Here is a 19662-nt window from a genome sequence, read left to right on the forward strand (position 1 = left end):
TGTATCCTTAATGCAGTGCCCAGAGCTGATCAGGCCAGTACTTCACAAAATCACTCAGTGCTCCTTGCAAAGTGGACTTTTCCCAGAAGAACTAAAGAAAGCAATCATAAAACCCCTCTTGAAGAAACCATCACTAGATCCTGATTCTGTGACCAACTACAGACCTGTGGCGAACTTACCATTCCTATCAAAAGTTATCGAGAAAGCAGTCGCCAACCAGCTAGAAGCCAGGCTTACAGATAACAACATCTTTGATACTTTTCAGTCAGGATTCAGGAAAAGGCACAGCACTGAAACGGCATTAGTCTGAGTAATGAATGATCTACTTACTGCAAGGGACAAGGGTGATTGCTCAATTCTGATTCTTCATGACTGGTCTGCAGCATTTGATACTGTGGATCATGAAATACTAATCCAGCGACTGAAGAATTACTGTGGCCTAAGGGGCACTGTTCTTAGCTGGTTTCAGACCTTCCTATCTGGCAGGACACAGCAAGTATGCCTGGGCACACACTACTCTAATCCAGTGCCACTTGCCTATGGAGTTCCACAGGGTTCTGTACTATCACCATTACTCTTTGCAGTCTACATGCTCCCACTGGGAAAAATAATTAGCATCCATAAATGCGTGTCTAGTGGATTTACAAAATTGGATGAACACCAGCTGGCTGGGGCTGAACTCTGACAAAACAGAGGTGTTGGTGGTAGGTGGTCCACACATGATGGATAAAGTTCAAAACGCGCACCACCTCAAACTAGCAATTGGGGGAAATACTGTACAGTATAAAGACTCTGTGCGAAACCTTGGGGTGATCCTGGATGGAAATCTAAAACTCAGACAGCAGGTATCCGCTGTCGTCAAGTCTTCCTTCTTCCATCTAAGAAATATAGCGAAAATCAAACACCTTATCCCAGCTGAAAACCTACCTGCCCTGGTTCATGCATTTGTATCCTCCCACCTAGACTACTGCAACGCCCTGTTCATCGGATCTACAGATAAGGTTCTGCGCCCCTTACAGCTAGTACAGAATGCTGCAGCCAGACTCCTAGCCAAAGCCACCCGCAGCTCACACTTCACCCCAGTACTGCAAACTCTTCACTGGTTGCCAGTAAAATGGAGAATCAACTTTAAGATCTGCCTGCTGACATTCAAGGCTCTAAACCATATGGGACCCAAATACATAGCGGATCTATTGGAACTTTATGCCCCTCCACACACCCTCCGCTCTGCCAACAAGATGAAGCTGGTTATTCCCAGGATACACCTAACATTTGGTGCTCGGGCCTTTTCCTATGCAGCACCTACTCTATGGAACTCACTTCCACAATCAGTACGAGAGGCTCCTTCTCTGGATAGCTTTAAAAAAAGGCTAACAACTCACCTCTTTTCCCTAGCCTTTGAGACTGCATAATGCAGGGTCAAATCGCTTTGAGTCCCCAGGGAGAAAAGCGCTATAAAAATATTGTTATTTCTAAAAACCTACTAATATTTTGTATCTTAATATTTTGACACTCTTGATAAATGCCCCCCACAGAATGGAATACTGCTGCTAGATTGCTGAGAAAGAAACCCCACAATTGCCACAAAGTAATTTCTTAACTTACTTCACTGGTTACCCATAAAATGGAGAATGCTCTTAAAGACTGGACTACTAATATTCAACTCACTACACAATATAGGCCCTGTATACCTGAAATACTTGTTACAACTGAACTACCACGCTGTGAACTAATATGCGAGCAGTAGTGCGAGTCCTTGCATATTACACACTATACACAAATAAGAATTGAACACATTTGCTTAGGCAACAGTTCACCTGTTATAGTTACAGTTTATCAGTGTACATATTTGCTGCTCAGCTCCCAGGCGAGAAGTGGAAGGATGAGGAAGATCAGGTTTCCCACAAAGTGGTCAGCCAAGCATTATCCAACTGCGTGGATTGCAGCTGTGGTGGCTGGCAATGGCAGGAGACACCTGAACACATACTGGGGTGTCACCGACACTGTGATCCTGCTGAAAACGGAGCATGTATATGTAACTTACCGGTAATTCTTTGAGCAAAGCTTGGGCAGATGAATAGACAGACATCTTAGGGATTACTATATACTTCTAAATTACACATACTGTTTTATGGTACCGATAAAATTAAATGTTATAACGTGCCCATCAATAATCTCCATTGCCCCTCAGTTTTCCTGTTTTGCATGTATAGCACATGCTCAGTCCACTTGCGTGCTGTCTTTTTTTCCAGTGCACAATCGATAGGGGCTTGTGGAGAGTGCAAAGCATGAGGGTGGCAAGGGGATAAAAGGTAGCATAAGAAGAAAATTCTACTTTTGGTCACCTGGTAATCATCATCATCTTCATCAGACTCATCTGAGCTCTGATCTTTTTTTTCCTTGGTGGGATCTTTGGACGCTCCTTCTCCACCTTCCTCAAGCTCTGCTTCCTGAATAGAAAAGTTACAAATGTGTTAAGACAGTAACATTACCGATATTCCTATTGTACTACACATATTACCAAGAATCAGATTATGTCCTGGGTTCCAACAATAAATGGAGCATGTATGTGTGTGTGTTTGACAATTATACAAATTCCTCTTACAATTTGTTGCATATAAAATTTACAGCACCTTTATGTGTGCCACGCACATCAGAAGACTATCCAGAAATGTATTGGTTCATACAAATTTTGCATTTTGTAAAACTCAAAAGCAAGTGTATCCAAGCATTAACCACTTCACCTCCAAGGGTTTTTCCCCTTAAAGAGTTTTGGTAGTTTGAAGAAAACAAAAACCGACACTTACCTGGGGCTTCTGTCAGCCCCCTGCAGCTGTCATGTCCCACGCCGTCCTCCTACATTCCTCGGTTCCCCGACGCCGGTCCCATTATAATATTTGTCTAACTAGATGAACTGTGCTCGCTTCCACGCGCGTCATCGGGAGCTTACTGCGCAGACGTAGTACAAAGTTTTCTTGTACCGTGCCTGCACAGTAAGCTCCCGATGAAACGCGCGGGAGCTTGCACGGCTGCGCAGCCACAGTCTAATTAGAGGTGGAGGATCGTAGGAGGATGGCGTGGAACATAACTCCTTAAAAAAAAAAAAAAGGAGCAATTTTCACCTGTCATCGCTCCTTCCATTCATTCGCCTATAACTTTATTACTACTTATCACAACAAAACAATCTATATCTTGGTTTTTTTGCTACTAATTAGGATCCAAAACATGACAGAGTAGAGCTGGATCGCATTACAAATGCAAGAACGAGTACCAATTGAATTAAAGAATTATGCACGGTCACTGTATATTTACAGGCACATACAGAGCATCAGACTTCAGAGTTCTCAACTTCATCCTTGAGGATCCAGCACTGGCTCCCCCAAAAGTCCCTCGACAAGGCTTGCCAAGGGTGAGCAGGCGTGAGTAATATTTACCTCTCCGCGATCCTGCGCAGGTGCACTAGCGGCTCTTCATTCAGGTAAGGTGGGAAAATCGCCGAACCCATTCGTATCCACTCTACTGCGCAGGTGCAAAGGACTCATGCCTACGCAGTAGAGCGGATACGATCGGATTCAGCAATTTCCGCCTTAGCCCGGAGAGCCGCTAGTTCTCCTGCGCAGGTTCACAGTAGGTAAATATTTACCTCGCCACTGCTTGGGGGGCTGCAGCGCATTGCCGGGACACCGGAGGATAGGGGGAAGCCTCGTTAGGATCCAGAGGCTTTCCTCTCCCAAGGCACATATTACCCAGAGGGTTTTTTTGTTTTGTTTTGTTTTTTAGGTACAAACACTACTGATTAACATGTTTTTTTCAATTGAGATAGGAATTGTTTGGGAAGTGCTGTTAAACACAGGCGTATACATGTGACTGCTTATCTCTGTTTTCTGTTATCAAATTTCTTTCACACTTCACTGAAGGCCAAAATCTGACGGACTACATCATGAAGGGAGGGGGATCCCCTCACACTGCATCTGTTAACCCTTTGTGCGAGAGAAAGCTTGCACTGCCTGTCTCTGAAAGCAGAGGAAATGTATCTTATGTGCAACATAAACAATTGTAATAGTATGTGAAATCCGACACCAGAACCATTGCATATAACTCTGCTTCACTATTACACTCTTTTTAGCATGTCAGACTGCAGAGTTTTACCTATACAAATGAAACATTCCAACCGAACTAAAATCTACACACAATGAATTACAGCTCTTGCCTCTTATATTTAACATAAAACGTAGGAAAATGTTTACACAGCTACTTAAACATTATTTGTACATTGTCCTTTTAGAACACTTGGTTTGATAGTGTTCCTTTAATCGAAAAGAATAAAATGGAATAGACTCCTTCTCCTGGTTTACAGGTAATATCCACAAAATGCTTAACTGGAATAAATAAAATAGTCCATATTAACTTTTCTTTTTTTTCCTTCAGCAAGACTGCACCTACCATGCAGGCAGTAAAACAGACAGCAGAAGTCAGACTGCGCTATGGCTGCAATTCATAAAGGGCTGTTTGACAAAAACAAAAAAAATTAGGTCGGTAATACACTGCATTTGGTAGACTTTTTTTCCTTAATTCATAAAAGATTTTCACAGTTGCATTGGAAGTTCGGTAATGTACTGATAAAAATGGCTTTAATTCACAAAGACCTGTGCGGTAAACAGTAGAACAGCTGTGGAGTAGGTCTATGCTCGGTTATATATTTTCTCTAACTTCCGTCCAATCTTATATGTGGCGATTCTGACAATCAATTCAGAGATAATTTAGAGTGCTATGGAGCAGGGTGTAAGGGAAGGAAAACCCCTAAAGAAAAACGACTGTTGCCTTTTAGGTTGTGAAGGGATCCCCAAAGGCTAAGCGAAGGAAAACAGTAAGCAAGAAATAAAATTAGAAATTTCACCGAATATAATCTGACATCCAAAATGGATGTTGAGATTTGGGACAGAGTATTAGTGGTAATAATAGGAAGGGGCAAGAATGGAAATTCAGACAAATTAAACTGGACATTTTTCAGTCACAGAAGCAAACAAAGAAGAGCAAAGACTCCAATTCTGGCTTGCATGCAAATTTCATGGAAACTGAATCCAGCTTAGACCTGTACTCACTGGAAGATGGATCAGGAAACCCACAGCGTTGCAACAAAAGAACGTTCAAACCATCTTCCTACGCGCAGGAATATGCGACCTCACACGACAGGGGGTACAAACGATCACGGCACATTGCATGGGAGTCATCAAGGATCTGAAAGACCTGATCTTCCATGACGGTCGTAATCGTCGTGCTTCGCAAAATGTTGATAGTTTAATCTCGCAGACGTACCCACATTGCAAAATCATGGAAACAATTGCTCATTGCATAAGAAAAAAAATTGCTTGTAGCCAGGCAAAAAATAGAAGGAAAAAAAAAAAAACATGACGTGGGAACATAGCTTTAGGTCAATCAATATTGACAGGAATTGTCTCCGTTTGGCCAATTCCATACTGCATACATTTTGCATAAAATCTGCTGCAAGGCAGCATTATTTGCCCATCTCTAGTGGAATATATACTTTTAACAGTCAGCGTATTGGAATATAAATCCAAATGCTGTTCATTCCATGACCATATTGCTTCAAATCATCAATGTTTAGGTGCTATGGAGGACCCTTTATGTTCTGTAACTAGTTAATTTTCTGTCATCCTGAATTAGATTTATACTTTGGTGTGCCGACTCTCACAATTATAAAGAGCCCATTCACACTTGCTGATTGCAAAACACTAGCGCTTTTGCTAGTGTTTTGCTATGGCGATTTTGCGCGATTAACGGGGAAAAAAAAAATCACCATTCACACTTGCCGATTTTTTTTCGATCGCGTTTAGCACTTCTATAGCACTGAAACGTGATAGCCGAGAAATCACCTGAAAATGGTGCAGGTTACGCGTTTGCGTTTAGCGTATTTGCAGCGATTAGCACAAATCGCCCAAGTAAGAACGGGCCCATAGGGTTTCATTGCACTAGCGCTTTCAAAAGCACTAGCGTTTCAGCGTTTTGCCGAAATCGCGGCAAAATGCTCAGGCATTTTTCACATGCAGAAAAACAATTGACAGCAATGCAAAACTGTTAAGACAACACATGCAGAAAAACTGACGAGTGGCCACAGGCCCTAAGACACAGGTGTCAAACTCCAGGCCTGGAGGGCTAGATCCATGCCTGTGTTTAGGATGGACTGAGAAAGAGGAATGTGTTCTACCTTATGGACCACACCTTTCCTGATTCAATACCATCAATTAATTTGAGCTGTGCCAAAAATGTGTGAGGATCTTGGCCCTCGAAGGGCCGGTTTGACATCCCTGCCCTAAGTGGACAACTACCTACAGTTCTCTCTCTTGCCAAGGTACACAGCTTATAATATTCTCTGTACAGTGGAGCATCCTATAAGTTCAAGCTCTGGGCAAAGCCAACTATCAGGATAGGTGCTGGAGCTGGACCTGGATGCAGTAACCACCTGCACCACTTTCTACCCCACCTTCTCTGCCCATGATCCCCTTGCCAGTATGTCTATGTCAAAAAGTCTGTGGGGTTTGATGTCACATCGTGGGCAGTGGAGGACACTATGATCAGGTCAAGCTTAAAGGGAAGCAGAGATGAAATAAAGAAAAGATTGTATACATACCTGGGGCTTCCTCCAGCCCCATACGCACGGATCGCTCCCACGCCACGATCCTCCGCTGCCTGCAACTACGTGAACCAGCTCCAGTCACTGACGTCATCGGAGCCAGCTACGCAGGAGAAGTGCGCCCTCTACATATCTCTCCAGCGGCCGCTGGAGAGATACGCAAAGAGTGCACTTCTCCTACGCTAGACTGGCTTCGACTGACAGAAGAGCGGGGAGCCGGTTCTCGTAACTCCGGGCAGCGGAGGACGGCGGCGTGGGAGCGATCTGTGCGTATGGGGCTGGAGGAAGCCCCAGGTATGTATAAAATCTTTTCTTTATTTTGTCTCTGGTTCTCTTTAAAGTCTACCCGAGGTGACGTGACATGATAAGATAAACGTGTATGTACAGTACAAAGCATATTAATATCCAGACTGTAACTCTGATACACTTATTAGGCTGCCACTTAGCAGAGGGAACAAAACATTCAATCTACGGATTCACTAAGGTCTGTACACATGCTAGATTAAAGTCAGCATGCACAAATGAACGATGTTGCTAAAATAACGTTACCTGCAGTATTCTCCCCAGAATATTTTTCCAGCTGGGTGGCATAAAAAAGTAGCCGGGTACGGAGGGTCACACAGGGTGCCGGCGGAAATATGCTAAGTACTACTGGATGGGTGGGGACAGCCCAGGATTATATATATATATATAAAAAAAAAAATATATATATATATATATATATATATATATATATATATATATATATATATATATATATATATATAGCTGAATCAAGTGCTCTGCAGTCTAGACTGCAATAACTGCAAGCATTTTCTACGTTTAGCTAAGATTACAGCCAAACAACTGTTTTTTTTTTTGGGGGGGGGGGGGGGGGGGGGGGTAGAAAGAAGGTCAGTAATGTCACTTTTTTATAAACTCTCAGCAGAAATCTGCTGCAATGTTACAGATCTCCTCTCCTCTCTTTTTAAAGAGGAGCTGTAAGCCATACTATCTCAGAAAAAAAAACACATATATAGGGAAATAAATACTTGCTCTACTTACATAACATATGTAGTACACTGTCCACGTTTGACTTTGGTGATTTTTTTCTACAGAAAAAAAAAATCCTTCTTAGCATTTCCCATTTTAACTGTGGCGATTTTGAAGCCAATCCTGATGTAATTTCCTCCATTACTCTCCTCTGCCTGATTGTGTATGCATTGTCCGCCCTTCAATATAGAAAGTGCATTGTCTCAGCATGAGAACTAGTGGCCAATCAAAGAGGTGTGGGAGGGGAAAACAGGAGGGAAAGAGGCTTCAGCCAAACAGGCAGCATTAATTAAAGGCCCCTACACACAGGCTACAACTGTTGCTTGAAACACATGGCACGCGCATGTTGCGGCGACAGGTCTACCGTGTGTACGAGGCGCGAGCAAAAAACTGTTGCTAATCAGAGCTGTCGCCAGGCGACTGACTTGGCCAATCGCCGGCAACAGCTGTTGCAGGAACCGTCGCTAGTCTCAAGTCGGTGCGGTCGTGTGTATGCTAGGCTCTAGCAACTCTTATGGCCCATACTCACGGGCTACAATTGTCGCCGCAACCACGTGGCACGCACGTGTTGCGGCGACAGGTCGCCCGTGAGTTTGAGGTGCGCACCCCGAACCGTCGCTGCTGTCGCCAGGCGATTGGCGGCAGTCAATCGCATGACGACAGTTGCCGCCACAACTGTCGCTAGTCCGCGTGTGTATGCGGACTAGCGACAGCAACCAATACACAATACAAGGCGCTTCCAGCGAGGGGGAGGAACGTCAGCGACAGCTTCCGTCACTGCACTAATCCCTCTTCCGCGTGTGTACACGGAGGGACCTGGCGACGAGCTGTCGCCGGACTGTCGCGCACACGCTCCCGTGTGCTAGCGACAGGCCACAAAAGTAGCCCGTGAGTATGGGCCATTAGTCCGACCGTTCATTGAACCTGCGACAGAAGTTGCTGAGCAACAGTTTCCGCCAGGGCCAGGCAGAGGCAAGAGAGGCTCCAGCCTCAGGGCGCAGTGTAGGAGGGGGCGCACTACTCACTCAGCTATCATTCCCCTATTGTGTTTGAAGCTGAGAGAAATAAAAAAATAAAAGTATACATGACAGTGACTGCAAGCCAGATAACTAGAGATTAAGGTGTTGGGGGCTCTGGGGCACCTAGTCTAGTAGCAATCAGTGTGTGATGGCTGGGGTGGGAGGGATGGAGGGGGGCATTTTGGTGTCTCAGCCTTGGGTGCTGGAGGACCTTGTCACGGCTCTGGTTTCCGCTATGTTGCAGACAGGTTGTTGCCACGTGTATACAATCGGCGCTTGTATACAACTGTTGTTGCTGGAGACTTTCAACTGTTGCTTGTCTCCATGCAACTGCAGACATCCGTGCCTCGTGTGTATGTAGCTTAAAGAAAACCTGAACTGAAAATTAAAAGTCAAAATAAGCATACACAAGTCATACGTCCCTCCTCTGTAGACTACTCCTCAATCTCTTTCTCCTGTCCTGCGTCCTGTTTGTCCACTGTGATCAATGGAATTCTCCGTCCTCCATTTTAAAAATGGCCATTACACCATAACAGCTTTCTGGTCAGCACACAGTTAAACTGTAACATCGCCCACTTGAGCCATAGGGAAACATGGACATATCAGTTCTCCTCTCAGCTGTAACTGACAGCAATGGATATATAACTGACAGCAACTGATATCTTTCAGTTCTGACAAAATGTTGTCAGAACTGGAAGGGATCATTGTCAGAAGAAAATGGTGAGTTTCTGATAGAACTGATGGCAAGGTAACTATGTAATGTTCATTTGAAGTTACCGCATGTGTTTATTTTAAATAATTTTACTCAGTACAGGTTCTCTAAATCTGAGGGGAAGTAGAGAAGCAAAAAAGGACAATCCAGCAAGCCCTGCAACTTCCTTTTTGTGTACTAAGTTATGTGTGTACCAATTAAGAGTCAGGTAAACTGGAGAATAATCATTTATTAACAAGAAAAGTAATAGTGATTTTAACTTTTGGATTGCCTGGTTAGCATCATTATTACTTGTTTACCAGATAAAAATAAAGAATTGATTTTTTATTTTATGTCCAACAGTTAGAGCTGGTCCACACTAGGTCCGGAAACGTATCCGTGGCTGCGTTTTTCAAACCTGATGAAAAACGGAGTCCCGGATACTAATGTTCAAAATAGCAGCCAGCCTCACCCAAGTAAAAAACGGATCCGTCTGCGTTTGCGAGGATCCGTTTTCAAAACCTGAACGGAAGGTCCGGATCTGCTGCATTTTCACGCAACGGATCAGGACCACGGATACACGCAGGGGTAGTGAAAGTAATGAGAAAACGCATCTCCAGCTCCACAGGCAAAAAACGGATGTTAAAACGGATAGCCTGAGCTTTATGATTGGCCCAAAAAAATCCTCCGACTCCTTCCTAATAATGGAGACGTTTTCTGTCAGGGAAAAACCTGAACGGAAACTGATGCAAAACTGATGCACTTTCATCAGTTTGCAGTACGGTGGGTACTTCCCCTGATCCGGACTGCAGTGTCCGTCCTGCAACTGGGTCTAATGTGGACCCACTCTAACACTTTAATCACTAGTTAGTCATTAGTGAGGACAATACAAGTGTGTGAAGCTTATGCTGTCTGCATATAAAAAGGCATTCACCACAGCAGCGGCTGTGGGACAGCCCCCCTCCCCGGGCCGTTGACAGGAGACTTGCCAGAATGAGTAGAGCCAGGCGTCCCGCGGTTCAGGTTTATCTGTGTTTAACTTCACAGCAGCTCTTCCCCGCTCCTCTACACTACTGAAGGGAGCTGGGGAAGAGGGCGGCGATAGCGTCCCTGAGTGACAGCGAGCTGGCTGCACAGACACAGCCACTGCTCGCTGTAATGATTCAAGAGGAGGAAGTCATTCTGCCACAACCAGGGCAAATTGGAGCCGGGTGGGGGGACAAATTCAGGGGAGAACACTGACTGTGACACAACGAAATAAGAGCACACATCGATATTGCAAATGTTTATGTCATTCATATATTGCATGTGCAAGTGGAAAACCCATCATCATGTAGCACTATGGCAGTGTGGGCTTACATGCCAGCACTTGCTGTGATCCAAGATCGCATCCGAATCCCTCTAGCCATGCAATGAACGGCTATATGGATTCACATGTGTGACTTTTTTTTTGCTGCACACCGTCCAATATTTCCCTGCATGCGAATCAGGCGCAGTGTTCTCCTCAGAATTTTTTTCCAGCTGGGTGGCATGAAAAAGTAGCCGGGTGGGGAAGTAAGGTCACAATGAGTGGAGGAGGGGGGTCACGTCGGGGGGAGGGGGGTCACGTTGGGAGGGGGGGGGGGGGGTTGGGCTGGGGAGTTGGGTTGGGACAAGGGTGTGTGTGTGTGTGTGTAGAGGATCACGAAAAAAGTGTCAGGTGGGGTATTTTGATCACCCTGGGTAATAATAGGTGTGAAAGAAGATTGCGCCGAGTGCTACTGGATGTGGAGATACCACTGACAGCTATGAGGTGGGGAGGGAGATCTCACCCTTGGTTGAGCTGATGTGGGTGAGGGGTTCAGATGCTTCACACTTTGTTGCTAGTGGATTGAGGGTACATGACTGGCTGCTGCTAATGGACAGGGAACCATCTTCCTTTGGATTGTATGGAGGAGGGGTCTCGCACTGTGTGATATACATTAGCTCCTGCCTGGCTTGCATAGGCAGAACAGACCCATAGGAGTCCAGGAGAGATTTATTCATGAAGGATTGCAGTCTGGACTTTCACAGGACACAGGACTTTCACGTCACAAGCACACATATAGAACAACAACATAGCCACTGACTCTCACACAGTTCTGTCTGCAATTTACATTGCGGCTGACTCCAGACAGCATTCCATCTCTCACCATGACCTGCCCGGGATCCTCCTGCTATAAATCACAGCCCACCACACTGCTCCGTCCTGCTGTCAGCTCCCTATGACTCCAGCACGTGTTTCTCCCCTGCGCTATAAATCACAGACCGCTGCACTGCTCCGTCCCGCTTTATGCACTGGACTTCGTGCACATAAATGAACACGTTCAGCCGGTCAATGATTGCGCTCTGCCTGCCTCTAGTTTCTCCACAGCACATCCCCGCACAGCTTACACAGTCATGAGCCTCTGTAGTGACAGTCGGCAGCTAGCGCTATGGTCACACCTCTTGCCATGCGCTGAGCCAATCAGTGCAGGAGCTCGCCGGGAAGCACGAGATCTCGTGTGCAGAGGGGAAGGAGCACATCCTGACAGCAGGGCACTTGTCAGTGAAGAGTGCGGCTAGCGGTGACAGCGATTTCATCAGCCGAGCGGTAACTTATCTTACCTGGGCGCTCCGCCCGGCTGATTGATCCCGGGGAGAACACTGAGGCGGCAGCCTATATATTTTAATAACCTGCTTTCCCCGTCTAAGTTTGCACACGAATAAACGCAGCAAATCACGCGTAGTGGAAAAGAGCCCTTACACTGGTAAGTTCATTCTCACTACTGAGTCACTTTAAAGGGAACCTTTAGGCAGGCTTAATAAGGAGGCTGCCATAATACCAGTTGCCTGCTCATCTTTCTGCTCTCAGTAGCGTCTGAATCAAACGACTGAAACACGCATGTGGCTAATCCAGTCAGAATTAGGTCTCAGAACATCTGATCTGCAGGCTTTGGTCTTTGGCTATAAGTATTAAATGCAGAGATTAAGCAAGACAGACAGGCAATATTAGTTGTTTGTTATAGTGAAAGGCCCTTATTCAATTCATTTTTCTCCAAGATAATTTTTCATCCTCTGCTTAACCTATTTTGGTTCCTGGGCGTAGAATCTACGTCCAGGAACCATGCGCGCTACCGTGCGCTCCCGCTGCCGATCGTGCACGTGCACGCGCGCTCCCGGCCCGCGGTTCGTTAGCCAGGCAATCAGTGAATCGGGCTATGGTGCCCAATCGCTGATTGCTCTCCCCCGCTGAAAAAGCGACAGCTTCTCTCGGAAGCTGTGCTTTTTCTGGCCGTCACCTCCCCCATGCGTCGCTCTAAGCGTGTGTTACGCTTAGAGTGACGTCATGTAAACAAACTCATGGCCGCCATCTTGTGGCCAAAAAGTAATACTACACCTGAAAGTAAAAATAAAAATTAACACACATTTACATTATAAATCTATTGTTTACCTCCCACCCTCCCAAATAAAATGTTTACTATAAAAAAAAAAACCCATTACAATACAAAAAAACAAAAAACATGTAAATATTTACCTAAGGGTCTAAACTTTTTAAATATCAATGTAAAGATGAAATATTTCTATATTTTTTTTATTTTAAACTTGTAAATAGTGATAGATGCAAAATGGAAAAAATGCACCTTTATTTCCAAATAAAATATTGTCGCCATACATTGTGATAGGGACATAATTTTAACGGTGTAATAACCGGGACATATGGGCAAATACAATACGTGAGTTTTAATTATGGAGGCATGTATTATTTTAAAACTATAATGGCTGAAAACTGAGAAATAATGAATTTTTCCATTTTTTTCTTATTCTTCCTGTTAAAATGCATTTACAGTAAAGTGGCTCTTAGCAAAATGTACCCCCCAAAGAAAGCCTAATTGGTGGCGGAAAAAACAAGATATAGATCAGTTCATTGTGATAAGTAGTGATAAAGTTATAGGCTAATGAATGGGAGGTGAACATTTCTCACGTGAAAACGACGGAACGCGAATGGGTTAAAATAACTTTTCAGCATTCTGCAATTAAACAAGTTTTAGAAAGTAGGTGAAAAAGTATTTTCTAATAGCACCAGACAGGGTTGCCCGCTTTCTCCCCTAATCTTCACATTAGCACTTGAGCCGTTCCTTTGTCTCGTCAGGAAGAACAGAGACATAACAGGTATTGAAGTGGGGGACACTGAACACAAAGTAGCTGCATACGCAGATGATCTGTTATTTTACATTAAAAACCCAGCAACAACACTCCCTAACTTACTGGACGAGTGTAAAAGATTTGCACGTGTATCCTACTTCAAGATAGACCTAGAAGAGTGTGAAGCATTTAACCCTTTCCACTCGGAGTTCTTTCCTAAAGGAAGTCCTTTCTGCTCAGAGTTTTGTTTTTTTTAAGGAAATGCGTTCTCCCTCTTACACTCTCTCCCATTTTAACATGAAACGTAACACAGTAACATGGTATATCTTATTTTAAAGAACACATTATAACGTTTAGTTTGATACCGTATTTGGACAGTTTGACATCTTCTATTGGCTGGTAGCAGAGGAGAAAGCCAAGGTATGGTAAATTGAAAAACAGTTTCCTGGGTGTAATCCGGGCCTGCGTGAGCAAGTTTCGCAATAATAGGTGGTTTTATGCCCGCCACCCGGGGTCTTACTGTCCCTACACACAATGCAATCGTTGGTATTTCGATTGGGCAGATTAGCAATAAAATACTGGCTACGGTTTACACCTTCCCCAGTCCATTCCATAGGATTCCATTGATTCCCTATGCAACTTTGCAGGCAATCTGCAAGGAATCATCATAGAATCTGCTAAAAAGAATCAGCAGCTATTTTTTATTTAAAAAAAAAAAAAAAAAAGCCAGGAAACTGAAGTGACATGTAAATGTAAATGTCACTTCCTGGTATGGACGATCGCGGATTTCCGGTTCGTGGCTGGGGGGCATTATGTGTGTGGGAATGTAGAATTACATGTCCACAAACCGGCGCACAGTGATCGGCGGTTTACGGCGGTCCCCATGCGCCACAAACCGCCGCTGCAGGGATGTCACGCATAGCGGGACATACGAGTGGAAAGGTTTAATGTGAGCTTACCTGAAACCATTAGGCAGCATTTAGGATGCTCCTTCCCCTTTAAATGGAATACTAGACGTATAAAGTATTTGGTCACTAATATTTCAAATTCTATGAGAGAAGTTTTTGCCCTAAATTTTCCTCCGATTCTAGGAACACTTGACTGAGGACCTGAAAAAAATGGGACCTGTCTCAACTTTCATGGCTAGGACGCATAGCAGTAATTAAAATGAACGCAATGCCTAGGTTGCTGTACCTTTACCAGACCCTGCCTATTCCCATACCAACCTCTTTTCTCCGAAAGGTACAACTAACATTAAACAGGTATATCTGGAGACATAAACCCTCGATTTCTTATACTGCAGCAAGCAAGCAAGCAGGGGGATTAGTGGTGCCAAATGTTACTCTATTATCAGGCGGCTGTACTTATCAGAGCAGTCAATTGGAGTAGGTACAAACTGTAAAGAATGGACAAAACTAGAACAAGACGGGTCACCATTTCCCCTGACAGATCTACTCTACTGGATAGCGAACCCAGATATGACTAAATGGCCTTGTCCCCCTTTGTGCCTCAATACTTTCAAAAGCCTTAAGAAGGTTAGACATTTGTCCGATATCTCTCCATGGCCCTCACCATTACTCCCTCTAATAACAAATCCATACATCCAAGTAATAACCAACAAACAAGCCAGACATCCAGAGGACATTAGAGTATTGACACTCACCTCATTCCTAGACCAAAACGATTGGCCCTCTCTTGACTTCCTTGAAAAGAAAATTCCCCCAGCTTAACCACTTGCCGACCGCCCCCAGCCGATGGGCGGCGGCAAAGTCCGGGCCCAAACGACCGCAATACGCCCATCGGCGGGGGCGGCATCAGCGGTGGCTGTGCGGCGATCGCCTCCGCCCACCCTGCACGGAAACCCGCCGGCCAATTAGCAGCGCCGGCGAGTTTCAAATGCGCCGATCCGGCCAATCAGGAGAGTATAATACACTTTGTTATTGTAACAAAGTGTATTATACTGGCTGCCTCCTCCGCTGATGGTCACTCGTCGTGCGACCATCAGAGAGGACTGCAGCCATTAGGATAAGTTAAAAAAAACACATTTTCACCCACACAGACCACCCGATCGCCCACCCCAGCCCTCAGAACCCCCCCTGACCACCCCAGCACACCACTGCTAGCACCCCACCACCCACCTAAGAACCCATTAATCACTCCCTGTCACTATCTAGGGACGCTATCCCCTAGGTTAGGTCCCTAACTGCCCCCTAGGGTCCCCTGATCACCCCCGCTACCCTCAGATCCCCCCAGACCCCCCCCCCCAGACCACCCCCCTGTATGCTGTATACAGCTATATAGCTGCCTTACCCTCTGATCACCTGTCTATCACCCATCTATCACCTGTCTATCACCCCTTGTCACCACCACCCATCAGCGCAGACCCTAAACTGTCCCTTGGGGGCACCTGATCACCCACCCAGACCCTCAGATTGCCCTCAGACCCCCCCTCCTGATAACCTCCCCAGTGCATTGTTTACATCTATTCTCCCCTGTAATCACTCACTGATCTCCCATCGGTCACCCCCTGTGTCTGCCACCCATCAGATCAGGACCCAATCTGCCCCGTGCGGGCACCTAATCAACCCCCATAACCCTCAGATCGCCCTCAGAACCCCCCCCCAATCACCTTCCCAGTGCATTGTAGTTGATTGTGCTGTAATTGTATTTCATTGTGCTGACATTCAGTTTGATTGTGCTGTAATTGTATTTGATTGTCCCGTGATTGGCTTTGATTGTCCCGTGATTGCCCTGTGATTGGCTTTGATTGTCCCGTGATCGGCTTTGAGTGTGCCGTGATTGGTTTGATTGGCCTGTGATTGGCCTGTGATCGGCTTTGATTGTGCAGTGATTGGTTTGATTGCCCTGTGATTGGCTTTGATTGGCCTGTGATTGGCTTTGATTGTGCCGTGATTGGTTTGATTGCCCTGTGATTGGCTTTGATTGTCCCGTGATTGGCTTCGATTGTCCCGTGAATTGAGTGCCCTGTGATTGGCCTGTGATTGCCTTTGATTGTCCTGTGATTGTTTCTGATTGCCTCTGATTCCCCACTCGCCACCACCCCCCTGTCACTATCCTAGTGATCTAAAAACAGTGATCAGTAAAAAACTGTCACTTTTTTAGTATCACTAGTGTTAGCAGTTAGGCCAGTTAGCTAGGCCCCTTTGTGTCAGTTAGTGCTCAGCCCACTGCACCACAGTCACTAATTAGCGTCACCACTGTCGCTAATCAACATTGGTACTATATAGTATCTGTAAGTGATCATTACTGATCGCAGTCAGATCTATTATGGTCACTAGGATCCACACAAAAAACGCAGTGTTTGCCCGATCAGGCCTGATCGTTCGCCTGCACTTGCGTTCAGCCCGCCCTACCGCAGTGACAGAATTTTTTTTCTGATCACTGCAAAAAACACTGTACAATAGCTGTGGCACTGTAAACCTCAGTTTTGATTTATTTTTTTATCAAAACTCAGTGACCACAGCTTTCTACCTCTCAAATACTCCCTTTTGCTAGGTAGGTGCTCTTTTTTTCTGGGTAGTCTCAGAGGAATACCCCCTAAATTTAGCAGACCACCATGGCGAGAAAGGGGTATTCCGATGATGAGGTTTCTCAGGTACATGGCCCAGTCGGATGAGGACGATTGGGACGCCTCATTCGACGAATCTTCCGGGTCAGAGTTTGAACCTGAATTGAGCAGTGGCTCACTGACCGAAAGTGATGACGAGGTTGAGGTCCCGGCTAAAGCCAGGCGTACCACACCCCATGTTGTTGGACCGCAGGTGGCGCAGGATCGGCCTCAAGGGCAGCAGAGTGGTGTTCGTGCTGGTCTGAGATTTCATGGTGGGGCAGGCATCAGCAGCACAACATCTCCTGGACCTAGCACCAGTACTTCCGTAGACCCTGGTGAAGTGGCGAGCACCAGCATGGAAGTTGAAACTGGTTCGGTGGCACGTGCAGTAAGATCCCAGTCGCAGCCACCAAGAAGACGGGCCCGTACTACCCCTAGTTTACCAGAGGTGCTGGCAAACCCAAATTGGCAATCCCTTGATTCCGCCGCACCCGTAATTCCCCCTTTCACCGCCCAGTCTGGAGTCCAGGTGGAGACAGATAATCTAGGATCGGCCCTAGACTTTTTCTATCTGTTCTTCACCCAGGATCTCTTAGACTTAATTGTGGCAGAGACCAACCGTAAGGCCACACAATATATAACCGCCAATCCGGAAAAGTTCCTTGCCCAGCCTTTTCGGTGGAAACCAGTCCAAGTTTCCGAAATGAAAATTTTTTTGGGCCTTCTCCTTCACACGGGACTAGTAAAGCAGAATGTGTTGCGGTCTTATTGGTCTACGGACCCAGCATATCATGTTCCCCTGTACTCTGCTGCCATGTCCAGGACACGATTTGAGAACATCCTGCGCTTCCTGCACTTCAATAACAACGAAACCTGTCATCGAAGTGACCACTCTGCTTTTGACCGGCTCCACAAAATTCGACCCCTCATAGACCACCTGTCATCCAGATTTGCAGATGCTTATACCCCTGACCAGGACATATGCGTAGACGAGTCCCTCATACGCTTTACCGGGCGCCTTCGCATCAAACAGTACATCCCAAGCAAGCGCGCCCGGTATGGGGTGAAACTTTATAAGCTCTGTGAAAGGGCCACAGGCTATACATCTTATTTTAGGGTCTATGAGGGAAAAGACTCAAAATTGGAGCCGGTCGGATGCCCTGACTACCTGGGGAGCAGTGGAAAGGTTGTGTGGGACTTGGTGTCACCCTTGTTCCAGAAAGGGTACCATCTTTTTGTGGACAATTATTACACAAGTGTGGCCCTCTTTCAGCACTTAAAAATCGAAAAAATCCGATGCTGTGGCACCGTGCGGCCTAGTCGCCGGGGCTTCCCCCAACGGCTCATTACCACCAGACTTGAACGGGGGCAGAGGGCCGCCTTGTGTGCTGACGACCTGCTCGCGGTGAAATGGAAGGACAAGAGGGAGGTTTACTTCCTGTCCACCATTCACGCAGACACGACAGTTGAAATTCAACGGCGAACTCAGGTCATTGAAAAACCCCTTGTCGTCCATGAGTATAATACTAACATGGGAGGGGTGGATTTCAATGACCAGAGGTTAGCGCCCTATTTAGTTGCCCGAAAAACAAGACGCTGGTATAAAAAAGTGTCTTTTTACCTCATTCAATTGGCAATTTACAACAGCTTTGTTCTCTACAGTAAGGCTGGGAGAACTGGATCGTTTATTCAATTTAATAAACAGATCGTGATGGAACTCCTGTATCCAGGAGGTGCCGTGGCCCAACCCCAAGATGCAACTAGCCGGCTGCATGGAAGGCATTACGCCTATCCAATTCCGAGTACCCCAGGTCAACGAATCCGAAGAAAACGCTGTCGTGTCTGCAGCAGGGCTGGAATAAGGCGTGACACCACTGTTTATTGTCCCACCTGTCCTGACCAGCCTGGCCTATGCCTAGGGGAGTGTTTTGAGAGGTACCACGAGCAGGTACACTATTAGAGAGTAGGGAACTCCACACACAGCGGTAGGCACACAAGGGTCTCTCAGTGCCATTTCACACTGCTGCGATGCGTTAGGGCAAAATGCCTAGCAAAAGTCACACTTTGCGGTCCCCCCCTACGCCGGAAGTGCTTGACTTAACGCTAGTGCATGCCTACGTTGCTGCGTGGCTTCTGTGGCAATATCGATCGGCCCGGAAGTCATGTTGGTCTATGGCGACGCAGTTCATTACTAGGCCGAATGCTACTCTTGTGGTATTGCCTGAAGGTCTGTTTTGGACGATACGGTGCGGCGGGCTCGACCCACCGGATATGTCAATATGCAGTGTGAAACCAAACATCGGGTTTCCAGAGACCCTAATACACAGGGCTGCCAGAAACCTCTCCTTTCACTTGGGACAAATTGCGTAATGTACTTCGCCACAACTCTGTGCGATTTGCACTTCGCACATTGTTCCATGGGGAGGAGAGGTTTGTCCTCGGGAGGTAAGTTAAAAAAAAAACAAAAAAACAGGTAAGCAAAGAAGTTAATGTTTGGTTTGCAATGTTAAGTTTTTTATTAAAAAAGTTCAAAGTTTTATTAATGTTAATGAAG

At 45.8% G+C, this 19662-nt stretch overlaps 1 protein-coding gene across 1 annotated transcript in view; it reads right to left on the bottom strand.

Moving 5' to 3' along the window:
- The window catches only part of PDAP1 (PDGFA associated protein 1), a 102443-nt gene that overhangs the window by 17096 nt on the left and 65685 nt on the right, over positions 1–19662 (bottom strand). The window contains exon 3 of the mRNA XM_068244862.1: positions 2346–2450. Coding sequence (XP_068100963.1) covers positions 2346–2450 — 105 coding nt within the window. The remainder of the gene's footprint in view (positions 1–2345; positions 2451–19662) is intronic.

The sequence above is a fragment of the Hyperolius riggenbachi genome, chromosome 7 (genome assembly GCF_040937935.1).
Source record: "Hyperolius riggenbachi isolate aHypRig1 chromosome 7, aHypRig1.pri, whole genome shotgun sequence".
In the NCBI taxonomy this organism is placed as follows: domain Eukaryota; kingdom Metazoa; phylum Chordata; class Amphibia; order Anura; family Hyperoliidae; genus Hyperolius; species Hyperolius riggenbachi.